This window comes from Rhipicephalus microplus, chromosome 10 (assembly GCF_043290135.1).
Source record: "Rhipicephalus microplus isolate Deutch F79 chromosome 10, USDA_Rmic, whole genome shotgun sequence".
Taxonomy (NCBI): Eukaryota; Metazoa; Arthropoda; class Arachnida; order Ixodida; family Ixodidae; genus Rhipicephalus; species Rhipicephalus microplus.
The window spans coordinates 44,445,217-44,466,809 of record NC_134709.1 but is presented as its reverse complement, the minus strand read 5'-3'; the positions used below and the strand labels follow the sequence as shown (position 1 = coordinate 44,466,809).

General features: G+C 41.7%; 2 protein-coding genes across 5 annotated transcripts in view; one reads left to right on the top strand and one right to left on the bottom strand.

Annotated features, from left to right (window-relative positions):
- Positions 1 to 11,587, bottom strand: part of Sara (Smad anchor for receptor activation) — a 37,032-nt gene extending 25,445 nt beyond the window's left edge. The window contains exons 1-3 of the mRNA XM_075875573.1: positions 11,284 to 11,587; positions 11,061 to 11,152; positions 4,552 to 6,545 (exon numbers count right to left, since the gene is read on the bottom strand). Coding sequence (XP_075731688.1) covers positions 4,552 to 6,545; positions 11,061 to 11,118 — 2,052 coding nt within the window. The 5' untranslated portion in view covers positions 11,119 to 11,152; positions 11,284 to 11,587. The remainder of the gene's footprint in view (positions 1 to 4,551; positions 6,546 to 11,060; positions 11,153 to 11,283) is intronic.
- Positions 11,588 to 11,992: 405 nt separating this feature from the next.
- LOC119180988 (putative phosphatidate phosphatase) overlaps positions 11,993 to 21,593 on the top strand; it is a 35,438-nt gene continuing 25,837 nt past the window's right edge. For all 4 annotated transcript variants that reach the window (XM_037432143.2, XM_075875575.1, XM_075875576.1 and 1 more), the window contains exons 1-3: positions 11,993 to 12,186; positions 16,528 to 16,679; positions 17,169 to 17,270. In XM_037432143.2, the coding sequence (XP_037288040.2) occupies positions 12,126 to 12,186; positions 16,528 to 16,679; positions 17,169 to 17,270 (315 nt within the window). In that variant the 5' untranslated portion in view covers positions 11,993 to 12,125. The remainder of the gene's footprint in view (positions 12,187 to 16,527; positions 16,680 to 17,168; positions 17,271 to 21,593) is intronic.

The window sequence follows — 21,593 nt, the reverse complement described above, 5'->3', positions numbered from 1 at the left end:
GGAAGTAAGACTCCAGAAATGTGCAAAGTGTCCTAGTATTGCTTTGGGACCCCATACTGATGACGTTACATTTGGCTATTCTAGGAAATAGGCCACTTTACTGTGACACAAAGTGGAGGACTGGCAGGCTGCCATGAGCGGGCATAAAGACAGTGCAGTAATGAACCGCGATTAATGAACCAGTACTGAACCAAGACAGCACATTGTTTTAAGAAAAAAAAGGCATATTTTTTGTTAAAGGAGTAATCCTCTTGATGGAACGTACTTTTTTTGCAGTCAGCACATTCAGAAGCTACTCATTTAACCTCACAGCTGTGCTGTGTGCAGAGTCAAAAACCAGCAGATGTGTGAATGTTACTTAGAAAGATAATAATTGTTACTGTTTAACATCCGAAAACTGGGACGTGATTACAAAGGACGCTGTAGAGGAGGGCTCCAGAAATTTCATCCACCTGGGGTTCTTTAGCAGGCACCTGAATCCAAGTGCATGGGCCTCAAGCAGCTTTGCCTCCATCAGCCGTCCCTTAAATCGATTACCCCGCCAGGATTCGATTCCCACGACCTTCAGGTCAGCAGCTGAGCAGCTTAACCACTAGTCAGTATAACCACTAGTGGTTGTTTAAATGGACATGCAAATAAACTGCTAGGATATGATGTTCAACAAGTGTTAACGAGTGCGGCTTTTTAGAGTGCACTATAAAAGCATGCATTCAGCGTGGCTAAGGCATGTGTTGCGTGGTGCACAAATGCGAAAGCAAGCGTGGAGGCTTAAAAGCAGAAGTGATGCCGTACGCAGACGTCAGTGACCAAACTCCTGGCCTTGAATTGCCTCGCGTATGACCTTGGCTTTGACTAGAAAAACAAATGGTTTAAACTTAAAAAAAAAACTACATGAAAAAAAAAGAAGCCAAATCCTTTGTCATCACTGTTGACAGAACAGAATGCACAGTGCTGTCAATTCAGTAGTCAGCTGATTCTTTTCACTGACAAGAGATACGCGTGCCCTAAGATAAGCAAAAGAAAGCAGCTGCATATCTCTTTGTGCTCCTGTTCAGCACACTGGCGTTCAACTCGGGTGAGGGCAGCAAGGCATGAGTTAGGGGTGTACACAGCCACTCGTTTTAGGGGAGGCAGTCACTTGAAGTAAAACTGGAGAGGGAGGAGGGGGCAGTCCTGACTCTTGTTTCAAGTAGTTGCTACTATCACATGAACCCTATCACAGCATAAATACTGTTAGTTCAGGCTCACAATGGTCCGAGTACCTCAGCCACTAGACCACCGCGGCGAGGCCACAATACGATTTTAACAGTAAGCCGAAAATTGCTGGGATTTTACATGCCAAAACTACAATATGATTTAACAGTGAGCCAAAACTAGCCGGAGCCGATACAAAGCATCCAGGGACCTCTCACACCTTGATTGAAGACTGTTAGCGGCTTCTAGATGGAGCTTTCATTTGAAAATAATTTATCTTCTAGTTTATACTTCATTTTCATTATATTCTCATATGATGGTTTTTAGATCCTTCATAATTCCCCTCTGTGTCTTTTTTTCTCTACAGTTTCATCCCTGAAATTGGAGTTCTTTAGTTTAACGTGAAATTAACACTCAAAACCCCCGTTTACTTCGCATTAAAGGCTTGTGGACCAAATGTGGAACAAGATTGTCCGTGACTGCTTTGAAACAACTTTTTCAAGCAGAATAAAAACATTATCCAAGGCAGCTGTCTACTGTTCTGCACTGAAACCTTGTAGACAAAAACATAACATAAAAATGTCCAGTTTTTAACATATTGTGACAACCGACTAAGATGTCAATAAAAGGAAAATATAATGTAGAAATTAATTTTCATTACATAAGTTCCTCCAGTAGTTCTGCATGGTATTTCATATTTACTAAGAACCAAAAACTGTGCATCCTAAAATATCTTTTTTTTTTGCATATTTTTTGCTGATGGAGCCCATGGATTGGTTATTGCCCTGCCAGTTGCCGTGTTCAGTCCCAGCAAATTTATTGTGCCTCCATCATCCACATCTACAGGTAATTGCAACATTAGCTCACGTAAACTGATAACAGCGGCTGCAGAATTCCTCAGTACGTATTTTGGCGGCTGTAACATGTTCCGAGATACAGAAAGCCATTACCCACCATGCAGAAATGTTTACACACGTGTAAACAACAAAAACAAGCACAACTCAGAACGCAAATGATGGATTAATATACCAAGCAGCAAAGCAAATATACAATCAAGATGAAGAGATAACCACTTTGCCGACCTCAAGCCACTTCCCATTCAACAGCATTTCACATTGTTTTTCTGTTCTGACTCATATTCTAGCAGTATTTTCCTAGCATAACACTAGACCTAACTGAGCGCACCTGAGATGACAGCACAATGAAAAGAAATGTCAAAGGAGAGCAAGGGAACAGGTTTACATGCATGAATGGAACAGGTTTCCATGCATGAATCATGCAACTGCAGTAGCGACATCATGCAGTTCTGTGTTGCCACCGGTTCTGTTCTGCACAAAATAGGCAGGTATCAGCCGTGCAAGCTGTGCTGTACTGCAAACAAATGAGAGCTTTTCAAACTCACACATTGAACAGCATAGATTAATAGACACTCAGGCCAAGCATTTTTACAGTTCATTCAGGTCAGGCCTCTGTTATTTATTTGGTGAGACCGTTATTCACGGAGGGATAACAGCCAAAGTAGAATCTATGCATTTGCATGATGTCCAAGGCAGTGCTGTTAAAGCTGAAAGTGTTTTGTGCTGCATGTCAGTCACTCGACTTGTGTTATTTATCAACTGCAAACAATACCTCAAGCATTTGAAAGTTCAAACATTGAGCTAAATAAAAGGTGACAAAAAGAAAGTTTTATTTCCATTTCAACATTCAAATATTTAAAGACCACACTAGTGTTTTTCCGAACAGCATTGCAACTTGATTTGCATTTGAGAACCACACTTTTCAGTTTTTCCATAATAGGATATTGGAACAGCTGTTAAATATGCGCCCTGCTTAAACACCTCTGTCATAAGCCGATTTCTGAAAGGTAACGGTCACTTTTTGGGAAGGAAGGAGGTGTTAAAAAAATATTGTTGTAAAATATCATAAGGAGTCTACATGCACTGCAGAACAAAGGTCTTTTCAAGTGAACTCGAATTACCCTTGTCTTGCGTTAGCTGACCCTATCTACGCCTGCCAATTTCTCAATCTCGTTCTTATGCGTAGCTTTTTGTCATCCTTCACAGGGCTTCCCTTACCTTTGTTACCATTTGACGACCTTGACAGATCAGTTATCTGATGGTCATGGCCCATCAGATAACTGATGGGCCATTTCTCACTGACATTTAACATAGCCTCAACTAGAATGTTAGCTTCTTCAGTTGCTTCTCTAATACACATTGCTTTCTTCCACTCTATTAGCATTACACATTAGCTATGCACCCCTGCCAGTGTTTTGCTTTAAATAGCCTTGCCAGTTTGGCAAAATGAGCTACGAAATGGCAACAAAAGTTGCAGATGTGTCTATTCCACATAATCTACTAACACTGACTACAGTCTATCATTTACAGACACCAAAGATTGAGTACCATGCACTTGACAAAAATTTGTCAAAAGGATTTCACTATACATGAATACAGAAAAATGTGAAATCTGACGTCAAGAGCATGTTCATGGTCGCACCCTACACTGCACGCAGGAAGCAGTGAATGTGGATGACCGAAAATGTTCAGAATGCTCTGTGTCAAGCAAACCAAGTTACAAAAAAAGCTGTCATGCTCATAGCTCACACAAAAGACAGCAAGCCCACTGTAATCTGCAATGTTTACTAATGTGCTAAACTAGCTGAATTAAGACTAGGTTAAGCACTAGACGTGTTCTTTCACATGAAGCAGGAAAATCTAAAAGAAACTCTCTTCAATATCTGAATTTATGACTAAAAAAAGTGTTACGCATAGAATGTGCAAGCAAAGGGCATGTAATTCGATATAACGTGAAATTTCACATTTTTGCACAAAAACGTGAAATGGTTGTGGAAAGTGTAACAGACCCAAACCTGTTAAGCATGAAGCTAGAGGAGAAGCATGTTTTTCCAACCAGTGCCAATAGTGCACCACTTATGGTCATAACCAAACATAGCATGTTCCCCACTGCAGTATCCGAGTGTGTGACATGCTATTTTAGATTTAGTTAAGTTTACGTAAAAGAATTGCAATAGTATTAAGGTAAGTGCCATCAAGTTGCTGTCAACTCCCAAGACACACATGAAAGCTGAATAGAGGTTTTTTAGGCTCAACCAAGAGTTTTTCTTATGGCCTGAATAATACCATCTTGTGCCATGCAGCTATGTTTTCTCTTGCCTTCTACTGGCAGTATGCACCACATTTACATCGCAAATAAACACAGCTTACAGCAAACAACTATGCTGGCAAACGTCACGGGGTAACATTTCTGCGGCCTCACTGCTCTTCATGGCTAACCAAGTAAGAGACAAATACAGAAAACTGGCAGTACACCCAGTTACACTGGAAAACGACGCACCTTTCCGCAGGCTCGGCAGTGGTGCCGGCGCTTGAGCACCGTGAAGCGCCCGAAGCACAGCATGCATGAGGGTGCCTCCTCATCGGGGATCCAGAAGGGCTTCACTTTGCCCAGCATTTGCTCCTCCTCGCTTAGCGGCGGCAGGAAGCTACGCTCGCCTTCGTCCCCTTCTTCTTCCTGCAGTAATCGGTCGAGCTCCTCATCGGTAACGTCGGGGGCAGTGTCGAACCCGACGACGGTGTCTTCGTCTAGGGAGCGGGCCTCCGTTATCACGGTCGCCTCGTCCCCAAAGGGATACGCGGGGGCGCCCTCTGGTTGTGAGGCGTCGTCGGGCACGTCCGTGGACGGGCCCGTCGAAGCAGACGACACCGGTGACGACGAGGCAGACGACGCTCTGATCGGAGACGCAGGCAATGCACCTGGAGGAGCAGATGACGACCGTGGCGGGGAGTAGGAAAGCATCCCGGGATCGGGTGTGCGCACCTTTGGTGGGGAAGCAGGTGGAGTTGCAGGCAATGCAGATGAAGTTTCGGATGGTGATGTTGACGATGTGTCGGCATCTTTAATAGAGTCTCGTGCTGGGGAAGGTTGCGTGCAAACTTGCGGCTCATGAGGGGCAAGAGCGTTGGCAGGGTCTGTAGATGGGACAAGCAACTCTGCATCGCAGCCAGGCACTTCATTTCCTCTTGAAGGTTGCAGGGAACTAGCATTATCAGTTTTGCGGTTCTCCTGCACACATAAATCACTACTGGGACATTCAGACACAACTGCATGAACTGCTTGATCCTGAGCTTCTGGAGCAGGTTCCTGTGAAGTGTGCTGTGCAGGACATGTGGTACTCTCAGCTGTTTCACGTTTGGTGGCAATATCTCCAGCTGCATCTAATAAAGATTTAGATCTTTCCATAGAAAGGGAAACTGCCTGTAAATATGGCAGCTTGCTAGATCCCAAGTCAGTGTTTTCTTTTCTGGAGCTACTAGAGACCTTGTCAGGGTCAACATCAGCAGGACAATGTTCACTGTCAAGCAAAGAAGAAGCATCATATTTTGTTTCATTGCTCTTTGTTGAGCCGTCATGTGGGAGCAGTTCCGTGCCATTCGCAGCAGGGGCCTTGGCATCGTCAGGAGACAAGCTAATAAGCTTCTGTAGTGGCTCAGTACTGGTGTCTGCCGCGGACTCTCTGATGGGGCTCGATGAAAGCAAATCAGGGTACTGAAAGCTATCTCGGGGAATCGAATTCTTCGGAAGCACTTCACTGAAAGCACCGTCATCAGATACCCTATTTGCAACTGCTTCAGATGCAGCGGGCAACGTTCTTGGATCCGCATGTAACTGTCTAGCTGCAGCGTTTGTTGCCGATTTCACTTCATTGCCACAACCACTCACTGGGCCATTGTACGGTACACCGTTATCACTGTTTCTACAACCATCAGCTGAGGAAACAACAAGTAGGCCAAGGGCACTTGAAACACTGTTGCTGCTAGGAGCCACTAAAGGTGGCAGCTCTGCAGCAGAGTAGACTGGTGCCTCAAATGAGTCTCCTACGCAGCCAGTCCGATCGGGAACGTCGACTTGAGCAGGAACAGACGCATTTTGACCACTGCTACGCGCACCTGAAGAGTCTGCGCGTTCTTCTAGATGACCGGCCGACACAGTCGAAGGGACGGACGGCGCAGCACTTGTAGGTACATGCACAGAAGTGTCTCTGACACCTTTCTCAGAATACGGTGATGCCGAGGACGCACTGAGTAAAGTCACTGGGCCGTCATCCCAAAAGGAAGCTTTGCCGTTAGTTGTGTCATTGCCGTTTGGCTTTTTGGAGTCTGTTATTCCTTGGGCATTGGCCGACGGTAGCACTGGCATAGGCATGCCACTGTGGTCCCCATTTTGATGCGGCACGTCTCCACGACACTTGGGTATCGCCTGGGCTGCTGCTGGTCTAGGCACTTCAAAAGCATGATGCTGCGTCTCTGGAAGCCTCTCCGACAACAAGCCTGAAGAATGAGACAACAGTGATTTATTATTCTCCACTGAGATTTCATGAAGTGATTGATGAAGCCGATAATTTCAACACCCTAACTATGGTAAAAATATTATACTCATTCAGAAGGTAGTAATGAACTGCTGTCTGTCTTAAAGGCATCACTTCTTTCATTGCGCCCATCTTTTTGTTAGCGGTCAAGCAATCAACATCAACTAATCCAGATTCAATTTCTTTTGAAACATATTTTGTCACTTATAAGCTAGGTTGGGCACAGAACTGCATAAATTTCCTGCTAAAATTGGAAGTACTTGCAACTTAGAAGGCTTGCAACATAGCAGTGGGCTGTGTATATGCTCCAGTAATTCTTCCACATGTATTCAAGTAGATGGTCTACACTGAAATTTATCCAGTCGACAGCTGTTCTCGTGACTATAAGATGACCGATGTAGTGTGTTAAGAGTGAATGGGGCTTCCTATGTTTGTTTTCTGGAAGCTGCTGTTGCCACATATTACAAAAATTGGGGGGCTCTTAAGCTTCACCTTTAAGAGTTGTACTTCAAAAAGCTAGTGTGTGAAATCTTTTCGAACTTGCTATGCACCCAGTATGTGGCCTTGAAGGGAAAGTCAAATAACAATTTACGTCAGAGTGAAAGCTCAATGTATGACAACATCTAAAATGACAATATTTTCAACAACAGTGCCCTACTTACCAAGAAATTAAGGTACATGCACAAGAACACAAGCACCGCAGTAGGACATTTTCGAAATGACCAGATAACATCAGATGGACCGCCTACAATTAATCACTAGCATTCGAGCTAACTGCACTAAATAAAGAACCTTCCATGCATCAAGAGACGCAATAAAATGCTACTTGTGTTTTTCTGTTTGATTCATGGAAAAAAAAAAACCACCAGACGTTACCATGGGGAATGGCGCGAGTGGTTCAAAAATCTAATTTTGCGTAGTTACACGGGACAGGTGATGCCATCTAGTGGAGCGCAGTTGAAACAAAAGCATCTGCAATCTCAAAGACGATGGCGGGAAATTGATCAATGGCTGTTCTTGCTGCTGTGGCTCCCGCTGCTTTCGGTCTGCTGCTACTAGCGCAACAAAAAGCCGGGCAACGTTGTGCATGGCAACAGTGACATGAGTCGGTCCGGTCAGTCCGTTTTTTGAGGCGGGTAATTTGAATTGCGCTAACCCGATTCTGAGCACTAAAACGCCATTTTATTTCAAAATAGGCCCTTTCCTGGCACAAAAGTAACACTACGGGGTTTCTGCAACGCCATTTCAACAATCAACTTAAACTTAATAGTTGACTTCAGTGTCCCTTTAAAGGTGTAGTAACGTGTGCGCCTTTTGTAGTGAGTGACTGGCTTTAAACTATGAAGTCGTTACAATAATCCCATGTTCTGATGCCCGATGGCAATTTACGCTTGTACCACGAATTAGTACGGCAATAATTCATGTTGTATTGCAAAGCATGTATACAGGATGCGCATGTTCGTAAAGCATGAAAGTTACTTTCACTACATTTCCAAGCAGAGGAAGTTATTTTGACTGTACTCACAAGCGGACGCATGGCTGTGTGGTAAAACACCCGCTTGCAATGCAAATGACCTGGGCTCGATCCCCACTCAGACCCAGAATTATTTTTAAAAATTTATTCACACTTTTTCTCCACTTTTCGGTCACACAAAGATGCTTGATTTTTCAATCACATAAAGATAATGATTTTTCACTCACAACCATCAATGCCAACACTGACGCCGGAATTTATGCGGAACGAGCTCTTTAACGATAATTGCAGTAAAACATCGTGCAGCTTTCTCATTTCACTGATGGGCCCGCACGAAAAAATGTAGGAGCTTCAGAACAGTTACTGGGGTAGTTGATGTTCTTCCATCTTGAACGAATAAACAGCGCGAAAGAAAACGCGAACAAGCAAAGGAATGACAGACAACAGTACAGAGTTGCAGATAAATTTAAAAAAAAAAGTGGAATCAGAATAATCAGCATCTGTAAAAGCATGAAAATAAAGTTTTCATAATTTTCCAGGTGCTATTGTGTTAAGTTTTGATAAGACCAAATCCTGTATCACCATAGAGGTCAGAACACACAAGAAATCACGAAGGCATTTTACATGTTCTTGGAAGGTCACATGTGCATAAGTCAGTTTTCATTATTACCAGAGGCAGGAGCAAAATACCTCAGGGATAGCTTGTGCTTTTGTTGTCTAATCAGCCACTAAGAGTTCTTTCACTACCTTTTGTCACCTTATGTATGCGTGATGGTTGTTTTGTTTTCATGTTTTTTCCAGATGCTACTCATTCTGCCTCGTCTCTAAATAAAATTTTAGTTGCTAGTCACTGTTGTCTGCCATTTATCTGCTCGTCCACATTTTCTTTTGCACTGTTTATTCATTGAAGATATGAGAGCTGCAGTTTATTAGCAATTCAGAACATAAAACAGCATCACAACAGTGCTCAAATAGACCCAGCATTAGAGGTTCCCAGAGAATATGGTTGCTGTAATCCAGAATAAATTTTACTTTACACCAGAATGTTATTGCCACAGCAATCCAAAGCTTATTCTTTGAAGTACACTGACTTGTGAAAAGTAAACTTAAGAGTTTATAAATATAAAAAGTTGGTTCCAATCAATTTTATAGAAATATAGAATTAGTGCAAATATAGCTTTGTCAAAAACTGTACACGAAGTTAAATAATTTTGCTATGCTAACCAATTGTTTCAGCATTACATTATAAAATCAACACCAGATGTTTATATTACTTGTAGCAATTGAAACACAGTTGAAAGCACATTGTGTTTTCAGTAACATTTAATTTTAGATCTGGCAAAGAAATGCTTCGCAAAGGAAGTTCCTAAGACTACAGAAAATGCCCAATGACATTAAACAGGCACCATCCAAATAACGTTCACAAGCTCTTAAACGTAGAAGAAAAAAAAATAATCATCACCTTATTGCTCTTCTCAAATGCCTTATTGCAAACGTGAATAAGAAGATAAAAACCCCAAACCTTCCATCAAGACTACACGAGGTGTTTACGATAGCGTCAGCCAAAGCTTTAAAAAAAGCTCAAGTTAAGATAGCAGCTGCTGTTGCTATTTGCATAAAACAAACTGTCACATCCAGTATCTTGTTTAGGTGGATATCTAGTTAATATTAAATAACCATCTCTGCAAGTGCAAAGGTCGCTTAGACAAGACTTCTCACCAAAATTTTGTAATGAGTCCTAAGAAAAGTATATCTAATTTAGAATTCTACAGACGGGCATTTTTCACATTCTACAGAAATCAAGCAACAGCGCCACTTGCATGCCATGATTGAAGTGCTCTCAAACATGCTGCGTATGATCAAAGACGATACATAGCAGAGTCAGTGCCCTGCTTTGTTTGTTTATGACTATCACGAACAACCTTGGAGGGGAGGAAGCACATCATAAACATAAATCATGCCGCAAACACTTGAGACATTTTCCTGCAACTACCTGCACAACATTTGCTGTCCTAGCTGGGAGCTGGAAAACCTTCGTTTTGAACTCGTGAGTGGCTGCTGTTAAGCTGCTGCCACACATACTCCTACGGCAAGTACAGTTCTTAATCTACCAGAATACTAACAAAAGTTACAGTACAAATGAGAAGGAGGTGAGTCTATAAAAGCTTTTTCTACAGGGCTGCTGCTAGCACTAGTAAATGACGTCTCTGAAAATGTTAAAACAGGATGCATGGACTAATCGTTTCTTGTAGCTCACTGAAGATTTCCCATGAAATGCTACAAGTCGTACAGAAACTAATGTGGGTTCGTGGCATTTATAACATATTTTAGAAAATTTACGTTAGAAGCATGAAACTTGTGAAATCGATGTGTGCCAATAAGATAGGCATACAGTATCAGGTCTAAGTGGCTACACAGTCCTGGCGCTCACTACGTCACAGTCAATGTTTTGTTATGGTGACAGCATGCACAGCATTTACAATGTCGAAATACCGGGCGCGTAGCGTAAAAGCAAAAAAAAAGGGGGCACGGGCCAGATGATGTTTATTGTCAAGGCAGAAGAAAAAAGTTAGCAGAAAAAGTCGTGTGTCAACCCAACACGTGACAAACACGCCAAAGGTCCCTGTCGCAAAACTTCGTGTAACTCCTTCACTTGTAATTTATTAATCTTTATGAATCACCTAGGCCGAGGCGTAGGATAGACAAGCATCCTTAAGCATTCAACCTTGGTCCAGTACTGGATGATAAGATTTAGAGCTCCGAGGTTTGTCAGGTGGCCCGACGCCAGTCGGAGACAGTTGGCGAGATAACGTCTGTTGGCCAAAGGATTAGAGGACGCGGTGATTTTACAGTGGCTTTCGATTTCGCAACATGCCGAACCAAAAACCTCTGGAACGTTCTTCGCAACGCCAAACAGAACCTTGCCCCAGCTTGAGCGCAAGTGACGCCTCTGCCCGCTATCAACAAACCCGTGAACGTCACGGCACGTCTCATAACGCCCACCTTCGCGTTGCTCGAGCTCGTCGAGCACTTTGTCTAGATCCACTGCAAACTTGTCCATCGCTGCCTGGCATCCATGCCACGCTTCCGGATCACTGCAAAAGAAATTAAATAAAGAAGTTGTATGGAGAGCGAACGGGAAACGAGCTCACAGTCTTGTAGAGGGAGGGAGAGAGAACGGGAAAAATAATGTATCGAGATGGAACTGCTTCGACGAGCAGCTTACCTCTACTGAAACCGGCGATTGTATCATAATTCAATCGGCGACGCACGTCGAATCACTCTGCGAGGCGGTGCACCGTGAAGCCTGCCCGCACGTCGACAAGGTGTACAGGCGGAATACCAACACGGCAACAGCGACGACGTAGTGAAAAGCACTACTTGCGGCGACACAACACACGTCTCCAACCAACGTTCGAGAGAGGTCCGTGGGCGAAGGAAAAACACCGAGAAGACGATTGCACAGAGCGTTTGGGGAACGCTCTAGGCGTCTGAGCCGGGACAGATCGAATATCGGCCGGTCGAGGCACAAATGGAAGAAATTTTCTATCGCGAACCGCGGCCGAGCACCTAACACAACAACACTGCACGCAAACTCCACCACAGCCAAGATACCACAAACCACAGGAGCCGAAAAATATGTCTGCTCAGTTGACTCAGTGTATCCACACGAACAGCAAGAAAAGAAATAGCGTTCATGCTATCCGCTGCAAACTACGTAACGCTGCCATCGCCAACGCAAAACTACATAAACGGCAGCATTGCTAGTGACATCACGTTGATGTTGTTGGCGATCTGCTGACTTTGCACTGATAGTATCTCGCGTTTCTGTCTAAAATTGTATTGCTGACTGACTATGTCTTTCGTGCACTATGGCGCATCGTCATATATAAGGTAAAAACGCAGCTGTAAAGGCCACAAGTGCTGCCATAGTTGGCGCGCTATGGATTGCAGTGTGGGACGGTGCAGCGTGAAAAGTACTGTCAATTGAGTGAAGTTGGAACACTGCCGTGTGCCTTCCGCAGGATTCAACGTGTTGTTGTTTTCGTCAATGCATTGAAGCCAGCCATGCCTCTTAGCAATAACCTTGTGTTCACCGTAGCAGTTCACTTCGTGTGCCTCTGTGCAGGTGAGTTGAAAAGTCCCGAAAGACACCACGCCTTGAGAGAAGTGATAACGGGATGTTTGTTCAGATCACGGATGTTTGATTCGAGACAAGTTTCCCGTACGCGATCGCAACTGCGTGCCATTCTGCGCGCGATCGCACGCTTGTCCCGGCTTTCAGTTCCGTTTTGGCAGTTATAATAAAGACTGGAAAAACTGGGGCATTACGTTGCGTGAGGCAATTTCAGCGTTGCATACGCGGTAGCGGTCTGATGGGAAAGAAAATTTCACGATTGTTTCGGTTTCGCATAGTTAAGCGGACGCGCTTGAACACCCGTCAAACCGCCACGAGGTGCGCCGCATTCGGGTGACCTCTTACGCTACCTTCCGTCTCGTGGAAAACGGTTCGATTCGTATATAATGCATCCTTTCAGGGACATCTGCTTTCGGGACACGCCTATGATTGTTAGAGTACTCCGCCGGTTCAACCGGGAACACTGTTGACAGAAGCAGATTCGAAGTGTCCGTTAAACGCTTGGCCTGTTAGAAAACATGTTATTCAAAAAATAACAAATAAATGCGGAAGGACGGGTACGGCGAGGCATGAAAAAGTCAACACTGCGCAGCAATCCGCTGGCGCTTTGTAGCTGCTTGGAAAAGAGGTCGATATTTCGGCACGTACTGGAATAAAGAAATTAACGTCGAGGCTAAACGCAACTTAACCTTTGAATGAAGCAAATCGCAAATTAGGAGTTAATTCTAATCACTGCTATGTGCTAATGGTCCCATGCGCGTACAATGAAAAAAAAAAAAGCCCTTTTAAAAGAAAAAAACTACAGAAATTAGACCGATGCATATCGTGGTTTTGTGTAACACTGTGTTTATAATTTTATTTTAAAAATGTAACTTTTTTCATCTTTATGTTATTCTGAATCTTTTGTGTGCACCATATGTAAGAGGCGCTGAGAGGGGTGTGGTATAACTGTATTTGAGATCAAAGAGGAAGTAGAAAAGAAAGCCTTTCTTAGCTACTTTTCTTGCGACAATGCTTAGTGTGGGGCAACACACTATCATAAACAAAGGTTTACCTTAGAAACCACGATCATACATCTTCACAGGTGGTTTTAATTACGGGTTTGTCGCAAGTAAATTATTTTGAAGCTTCTGTTAGAAACCTTCTAAAACTAAGCATGAATTTTAAAAAAGAAAGGAGAAAAACCCTGTTCATAAGGTAACTGATTCAAAATGTGAATGTAAGCTAATTATTTCGCTTTGTAAAGGTGCAAGAGCACAAAAACAAATGTTAAAATGTCAAGTGTAACAGATGTACTGATGTCAGTAGTTAGATGCATTGACTCTTAAGGTGACACAGACAGGGGTTGGTATATTTCTAGCAACTCTGAATTTTGTCTGTTATTTTCACACGCTCTGTAAAGAAACAGCTGCAGGCAGTCACTTTAGTGGGGTGCAGCTTTGTGCTAACAAGCAAACAAGATCCATTATGAAAAGCTATTGTGCATTTACTTGTCGGCCTCTGTTGAGTATGGCACTCCTGCAGTGACCAGCTGGAGGGCTTGCATTTTTTTGTGAGCTACTAATAGTCTCCTCAATAAAAGTGAAGAAAAAAAAATTAAAATCTCCATGCGAATTTAAAATGTCTTATATTACTGTTGGTGAGGAGAAAGGCAACACCCAGTCTAGTAGGACAGAGCGTTGTGCAGCGTGGTTTTAAGACGAGTGAGTCTTATCACAATCTTATCCAAGGAATCCAGGATGGGTTTTATCAGCCCCAAGTCAGTCACAGCATTCTAAGACAAACAAGGGTCAATCACTGAAAGATTAACATTCTCAACGAACTACACTGATTTCTCTAAGTGGTTAGCGTAGAATGTGTAAATCAAGATGTGGATAAGACACATGCACAAGTAATCATTCTTTTCTTGTCTAATGCATTCTTTCATCTCTATCTTCTTGCCCTAAACGATGCAAGAAGTATGTCGTTACAACAAGACTGAAAATCGACGCTTGCAAAGTTTAGAATAGCATAGAGCTGCGCTATGTGGTAGGTATTCATGTAAAAAAACAAAAAAACTGGGTAGTCAAACATGGACATAAGGTCGAAGTCAAGACAACAGAAATGGTGACTAACAACTGAAAGGTGCCTAAAGAGAGAGTAAGCACAAAAACTTATCTGCAAATGCCCAAGTGCACATAAGACGCTCTCTTTAATTTGTTAGCGTTTCTGTAGTCTTTGACTATGCTCTTGTGTCTGTTTGTATGCCCTGCCTTTTTACATGCTTGCATACATGCTCTCGAAGGTCACACATTGGGCTGACTCAGCACGAAAAATAGTGAAGCTTGCCATCTGTCCACATTGTAAGGCTTCCCCATAGTTTACTACCTTTCTCAGACTCTTTGTTTCATAAGCATTACGGAATGTGCTATTAGTCATGTTCCATGAATGCAAAGGCTACATGTTGTTACCTGCATGTGTACTGTTGCTCTCCCGAGCCAGAAATCTGCAAGGGCTGTACTGCTTTTTGATGATCCTTGCGTCAGCGTGAACAGCTCAAATAAGTGAAAGGAACCAACTCATTTTCCATAGTAGCTACATATCTAATTTGAGGATTTAGCCACATTCACAGAGTAATTCTACGATTGAGTCAAGCGGTTATTTAGTCTGATGGGGTAATGTTGAAACAGTTATAGAATAGACAGAGAGCTCTTTCGCATACTGAACAACAAAAAGAATGACAGCTTGTGTCAACCACCTAATTTTGTTATGGCCTTACACACCAACGCTCTGCATAAAAAAATATTTCTATCGCAGTATTCTGAAATCTACAGAAAGTGTCCAGCACAAATTGAATGTTATGCATTAGAATACAGTATAAAAATTTATAATGCATTTAAATTTCTAACATTACTTATTTACTGACAACTACTATTGTATTCGGCTGCTATTTGAAAAACTGTTATCCAGATTGCAACATATCACATGTTTACATATGTTTTTTCCTTCACTGATCACACTGCACGCAATGACGTTTCTGTTGCCAGTTTTATAATGCAGTATGCATAGTTGTGATTGTTTTTAAAGCGCTTACCTGCTAGCTGTCCAAACTAGACGAGCAATCGTATGAAGATCAACCATGGTTGCATGAAGGATGTTGCTGGGAGCTACACCGGTGCTCCTCTCCAGTTTCCCGGTAGCAGGCCGAGCTATTTTAATGCTGCATGTTGACATGAATACGTAGCTCATCTTCTTCTGTTTATTGTTTCTACTGGCTAACCATAGTTATGAAACACATTGAAAAACATGCCGACATGTGTAGAAACCTCCTCCAATTTTGTCTCCTATTCTACAGTGAAAGAGTGTTGTCCAACCAGCTTGTGTGTACGATGCAAGTACTGGTCACATAAAAAAAAAAAAATATGTGTGCACTAGTGATTACTCTGGTGTAAACAACCAACACACTTAAACGATACATCACCTTTTAATCGCTGATGCCTGTTCTCACTACTATATTAGTGATTTTCCATGGCTTCTTTTTATGGGTGCCAGCTTACTCAATAGTTTAGTGATTACTCTGGTGTAAACAGCCAACACACTTAAACGATAAATCACCTTTTAATCGCTGATGCCTGTGCTCACTACTATATTAGTGATTTTCCATGGCTTCTTTTTATGGGTGCCAGCTTACTCAATAGTTGTATTTGTGACTATTGCGGCTATTTGTGACTCACTTAAGGTATACAATGCAAAAGGCAATGACTGTGAAAAGCAAACACAAAGGACAAGCGCTGACTTTGAACTGAACTTTATTGACCTAAATGCGTCAGATAAGTATCTGTGGGAGCAGTTACAAAAAGGTACAGGAAAACATACACTAACACGAAAGCACCAAAACCAGTAATTAACAATCACAGTGGCCTGCTGCGTAAACTCCCACACTTCAAGAAACAGAGCCCCCTGTCAGAGAGCACATAATCAGAAAGGCCACTTGGATGGTGCAGGGAGGAGCAGATCCATGAGCAAACCGTCGGCTGTGCTATCCGGCAGAAGCTCTCTTTTCTGGAATGCAGAGGTGTGCACAGCATGTCACTTCAACTGTTAATGCTGTTTTAGCTGCTTTTATGTCGGTGTACATTATTCCTGTTTAATATCAATAAAAATCAGTTGGAAATTGGCACTTGTCTTGTTGGTTTGCTTTTCATAGCCGTGCCTTTCTTTTTGTGCTGTTTATTTTCAGTATCAATAACCAACTGGCCCAGTTAGTTACTGCAATGTGACTTACTGTGACTACTGTAGCTATTGCGTCGTTTTTCACCACCATTTCAATGTGACAATAATCATCCGTTTCAGTTGGCATACCCGTCCTCATCCTTTTCTTGGCTGGCAAGCCATTCAAGCGTGGATTTTTCTGCGATGATGAATCGTTGAGGTACCCGTACCGTGATTCCACGGTCACTTCTCCCATGCTCTATGCCTATGGCATTCTCATACCTATCACTGTGGTGAGTGCTCTGAATTCCTTGTTTGCTATGTAAAATATACAAATTTCCTTGGCTAGATTCGAACAGAAGAGACTTGGACGGGGAATTCTGGCGCATGTCATATCTTGCCATGCTCCAACAAGCCGTCTTCTGCTCCATTTATTTTGCAAACAGCAGAAATATTTTTATTAGAGATTTATTTTGACAGAATGGTGCATACACATCATTAGTTTCTACCATGTTGGGAAGGAATACTTGATGTGTGCCCCATTTTCTCATTAATTATAGCCCACAGACCAGGAATGGGTTCATTCGTATTAAGATGTGCAACTCTGCAAGCAATCTGGGAACTCGTTCAGGTGGGGGAGGAGCAGTGTTCAGACTGGGGTGTTATCCTTTCTATGATATTTTACATTGAGGTTGCAATTGTATGCATGTGTTGAAGAGCTTGTCAACTTTTCGCGCCATCTACATTATTGCTCGCATCCTCCTTTCTATGCCATTTCAAAGATGGTTGTGCTTGAGGGAACACGAGCCAGGATGCGTGTGCACGAGACAGTCATCACAAGCAAGAAGCTTCTGCTCCGCTGGCCAGTGCCCCCGGCATTGCAGGTATGAAGCAGTGTCTTCAAAGAATGAGAATGTCCAGAGAAATTTAGATGCAGCATTTAATTTATACTCTCATGAAATAGAGTGTTAATTGAAAGCACACTTCATTTTTTCTTTTTCGATGATAAATAAGCACATCATGGTTATAAATCGCAGTTTTATTTGTTCTTTGCACTTGGCTGCATTACTTCCTAGCCAAAAAGACCATGTTGAAGTCGGTCATTTCCTTACCAGGGGCTGGCTTGCCTCAAAACCAAGAACTGTAAACACCCTTCCAACCACCCTGCAGTCTGTTAGGTTCATTGTTGCTATGTTATCCTTTTGTTGAGCTTTGCAGTCGCTTGTTAATTGTATTGTTAGGCAGGCGTTGCCTCCCTACACAAGCACTGACGAAACTCTGATGCACTGGACAACTGCCGCACAAATACCAATTAAATAAGGTTGATAACTGGGTTAGTTGGTAATTGTTTATTTTACCGCAAAGTTAAGTAGCACAGTTTTTAACATGGACAACAAGGATAAGAAGGACACGACACTCGCTACACTCGCAAATAAATTTTTGAGAGAAGCTTCATATATATGCACCCACCTTTTTTTTTTTTTTTAAGTGTATGAGCCACACATGCTTTGCTTTATCGCTTGAGTTTGTGCATATTGTGCTTTGCAAGCAAAAACGCATGTATTGTTAAGCTCATCTCTATATTTGCTGTGATTATTTTATCGTTAAGTGCTCAAAAAGTTCATATTGGATAAGTTTTCAGTGCCAGTTTTTTTATTTTATTTATTTATTTACAAAATACTACAGACCCATGCAGGAGGGGCAGGGTACAACATAAATACATCTAGAAAGCACAAATGAATATCATAAACAAGTCAGGTAACGATAAAAAACAACCGTCTAAATAAAATATATTTAGGAAATAGTGAAGAAGTAATTCTGTATTGATTCAGTCGAGACCAGATGATCAATAGGTATTAGGTTCCATTCTTCTATGGTGCGGGGAAAAAAAGAATATTTAAAGAGTTTAGATCTGGCAACATAAGGGGAGAGTGTGAGGCGATGGGAATGACTGGTTTTCCTAGTCTCAGAAAGGGTTATGTAAGGACTGGGATCTATAAAAAATTTACGATTTAACAAAGAATGGAGGAACTTCAGTCGGGATATTTTGCGCCTCATTTGAAGTGTGTGAAAACCGTTAGAACGTATAAGATCCGTTACAGAATCCTCACGGCTGTATTTAGAAAAAATGAATCGCATGGCTTTTCTCTGTATTCTTTCAAGACAATTAATATTGGTTTTGGTGAAAGGATCCCAAATAATAGAGGAGTATTCTAACTTGGGTCTGATAAAAGTTGTATAGGCTAAAGTTTTCACGTCATGGGATGCATGTTTAAGCTTGTGTCGAAGTATACATAATTTTGTGAAAGCTGAAGAGGCGGTGTTAGAAATATGGGTGCTCCAGTTGAGGTTGTTAGTAATGGTAACTCCAAGATATTTGTACTCCTTAACTTCAATTAATGTGTCTTGGCCAATGGAGTATGAAAACATCAGGGGTACTGTTATTTTAGTTATACGCAGGAGCACAGACTTAGAAGAATTTAGCTTCATGCCCCATTTATTGCTCCACTTAAAAATACTGTTTAAGGCTGCACTAAGCAAGAATTGGTCTTCAACACTATTGATTTCGTTAAAAATAACGCAGTCGTCTGCGAAAAGACGAATATTTACTGGGGCTTGTATGACATCTGTTATGTCGTTGCAATAAATAAGGAATAATAGTGGGCCAAGTACACTTCCCTGAGGGACCCCTGAGGTTACCGAGAAAGAGTCAGATTGTTGTCCGTCAATGATAACACACTGTTTCCGATGCATTAAATAAGCAGATAACCATGATAGGACGAAGCCAGGAAAACCAAGGAACTGTAATTTGCAGATTAATTTGTCATGAGGGACTACATCAAAAGCCTTTTGAAAATGTAGAAAGATAACATTCATTTGTCCACCTCTGTCAAGAACAGAAGCGAAAGAATGTATGACCGTACTTAATTGAGTGATTGTCGAAAGACCCTTCCTAAAGCCATGTTCAAAAGGAGTTAGAATGTCATGCTCATTTAAGAAGTTGTTAATGTAATTCGAAACGATATGCTCAATCATTTTACATGAAGATGATAAAATAGAAATCGGACGGTAATTTAAGACTGAAGATGAATCGCCCTTTTTTAAAATTGGTACAATGCGTGCAATTTTCCAGTCGGGTGGAAGTATCACGAATTCTAGAGAGACCTGAAATATTGCAACGAGAAATTTGCTTAGTGGTTCAGCGTAACGCCAAAGGAAGGAGTTGGGAATGCCATCAGGACCGACGGAAGATTTCATCTTCAATCATAGAAGCATGTTAAGCACACCTTGTTGAGAAATATTGATATCTGAAAAGGAGGACCGTGAAGTTTGAAAAGAAGGGTGAGTAGGCGGGGAGAAGACACTGTGAAAGTGGGCATTTAAAAGGTTAGCAATGCTTTTGGGGTCAGTTATTGCAGTACCGTCGTGGGTAATGCTTGTTATCAATTTCTTTTGCTCCTTAATAAAGTTCCAAAACTTCTGTGGATCTTCCCTTGTAAAGTTAGGTAAAGTGTTGCTGAAATAAAACTTCTTTGTTTCTGTAATAGATTCCGACAGAGCTGTACGAACAGTGGATAAATTAACGGCAGCAGCTCCTTTTTTTTTGTAATCGTTTGGCTTTACGTTTTAACTGAATGATACGCCTGTTCATCCAAGGTGTGTGTTTAGTTGGTTTTACACGTTTGTTCGGTATGAACTGATCTATGCAGACTTGGTCCAAAGCTCAAGGACGTCACTTGTGCGAAATTTACAAAAACAAGATTCAAGATATTCTATTACACTGATATCGTCAGCCCGTGCAAAATCTTTCACAAACAAAGGTGCATGCGTGTCAGGTGTATGTTTAACATTCAACGAAAAGTATACAGACACAATATCATGGTCAGATAGGCCAGGCTCGACAGATACATGGTAATTAGAAAAAGAGTGATCAAGAAAGACGAGATCAAGGAGCGAGTCTGTCATTTCTCATCTGTGTCGCTGGGTGTCAGCATGGGTGCATATATATGAAGCTTTTTTCTTAAATAACTTCAGTTGCGAGTGTACAGAGTGTTGTGTCCTTCTTATTCCTCTTGTCCATGTTAAAAACTGCGCTACTTGGCCTTACAGTAAAATGACAAATCAAATAAACTTTTTTGCACTTGAAACTGAAAGTTGATAGACGAGTTATTGCATGAAGTTTATTAATGGTAATATCTGACTACTCAACAGATATCTCAACCCTGCATATCATGTATGTTACTGCGTCTAAAGTGTACAAAGTCGATATATTTTGCAGCTTATGTGTGATTGTTACAACTTTTGCAACAGTTCTACAATTCAATTGCATCCCTGAAACCTACATTGTACATTACTTTCTTCTGCTTTAGACATGTTCATTGATTATTCATTATATAGGAATTATACTGAAAATTCACTTAATGGAGTCCCTAGGCTATCAAATTACTTCCCACTTATTAAATGCCAAAGTTTAATAAAAAAAAGTTGTCTACTTCATTTAGATCGGTCAAAGCACTGTCACTCATGTAGCAGCGTATGACTCTCACACATTATACGAACATTACAATTCCATTTAATTGTAAATCGAAATTGCTACAATGCTTTATTGTGCATGACCAAAAGTGCTTAGGTTCAATTCTAGTTATCTTAGTTTGTTCGTATGTGTTGAGTGATTCACGGAGCAGTCTCTTTGCGCATGATGTTAAATGAACAGCACCAGCCACATAAAAGCTGTGTCTTGTTCTGCTGTTTCTAAATTTTTTTTGTATACACTTCAATGTTCTTCACAACAAATGCACACCAAAAAAATACTTCAATTTAAAATCATCGGCCATTTAACATTTATTTTCAAATGCTTAAGGCACGCCACACCGTCGTCTGTCAAGTACCGCAACATTTGTGCTTCAAAGAGTGCACCTGCGCAATAAAGATTGTCACGATAATTCCTGGAACAGTGTGTCAGCGCGGAGTCACAGCTCTCCAACATGTGTCACCATTTATATTGCATAATTCGAGGGTGCCATTAAGAGGTCAGAAAATGGGCGCTTCTGTCATGCACCTAAAGCAGTTCGCTGGGCTATAGAATACTGAACATTGATGCAGTGACGTCCAACCTAAAGTCTCTAGATTTTTCTTTAGGAAAAATCTAGGGGCTTTAGTTCGACCGAACACTGTAAGAACAATTCTACTTAAACTTCATTTAGGAT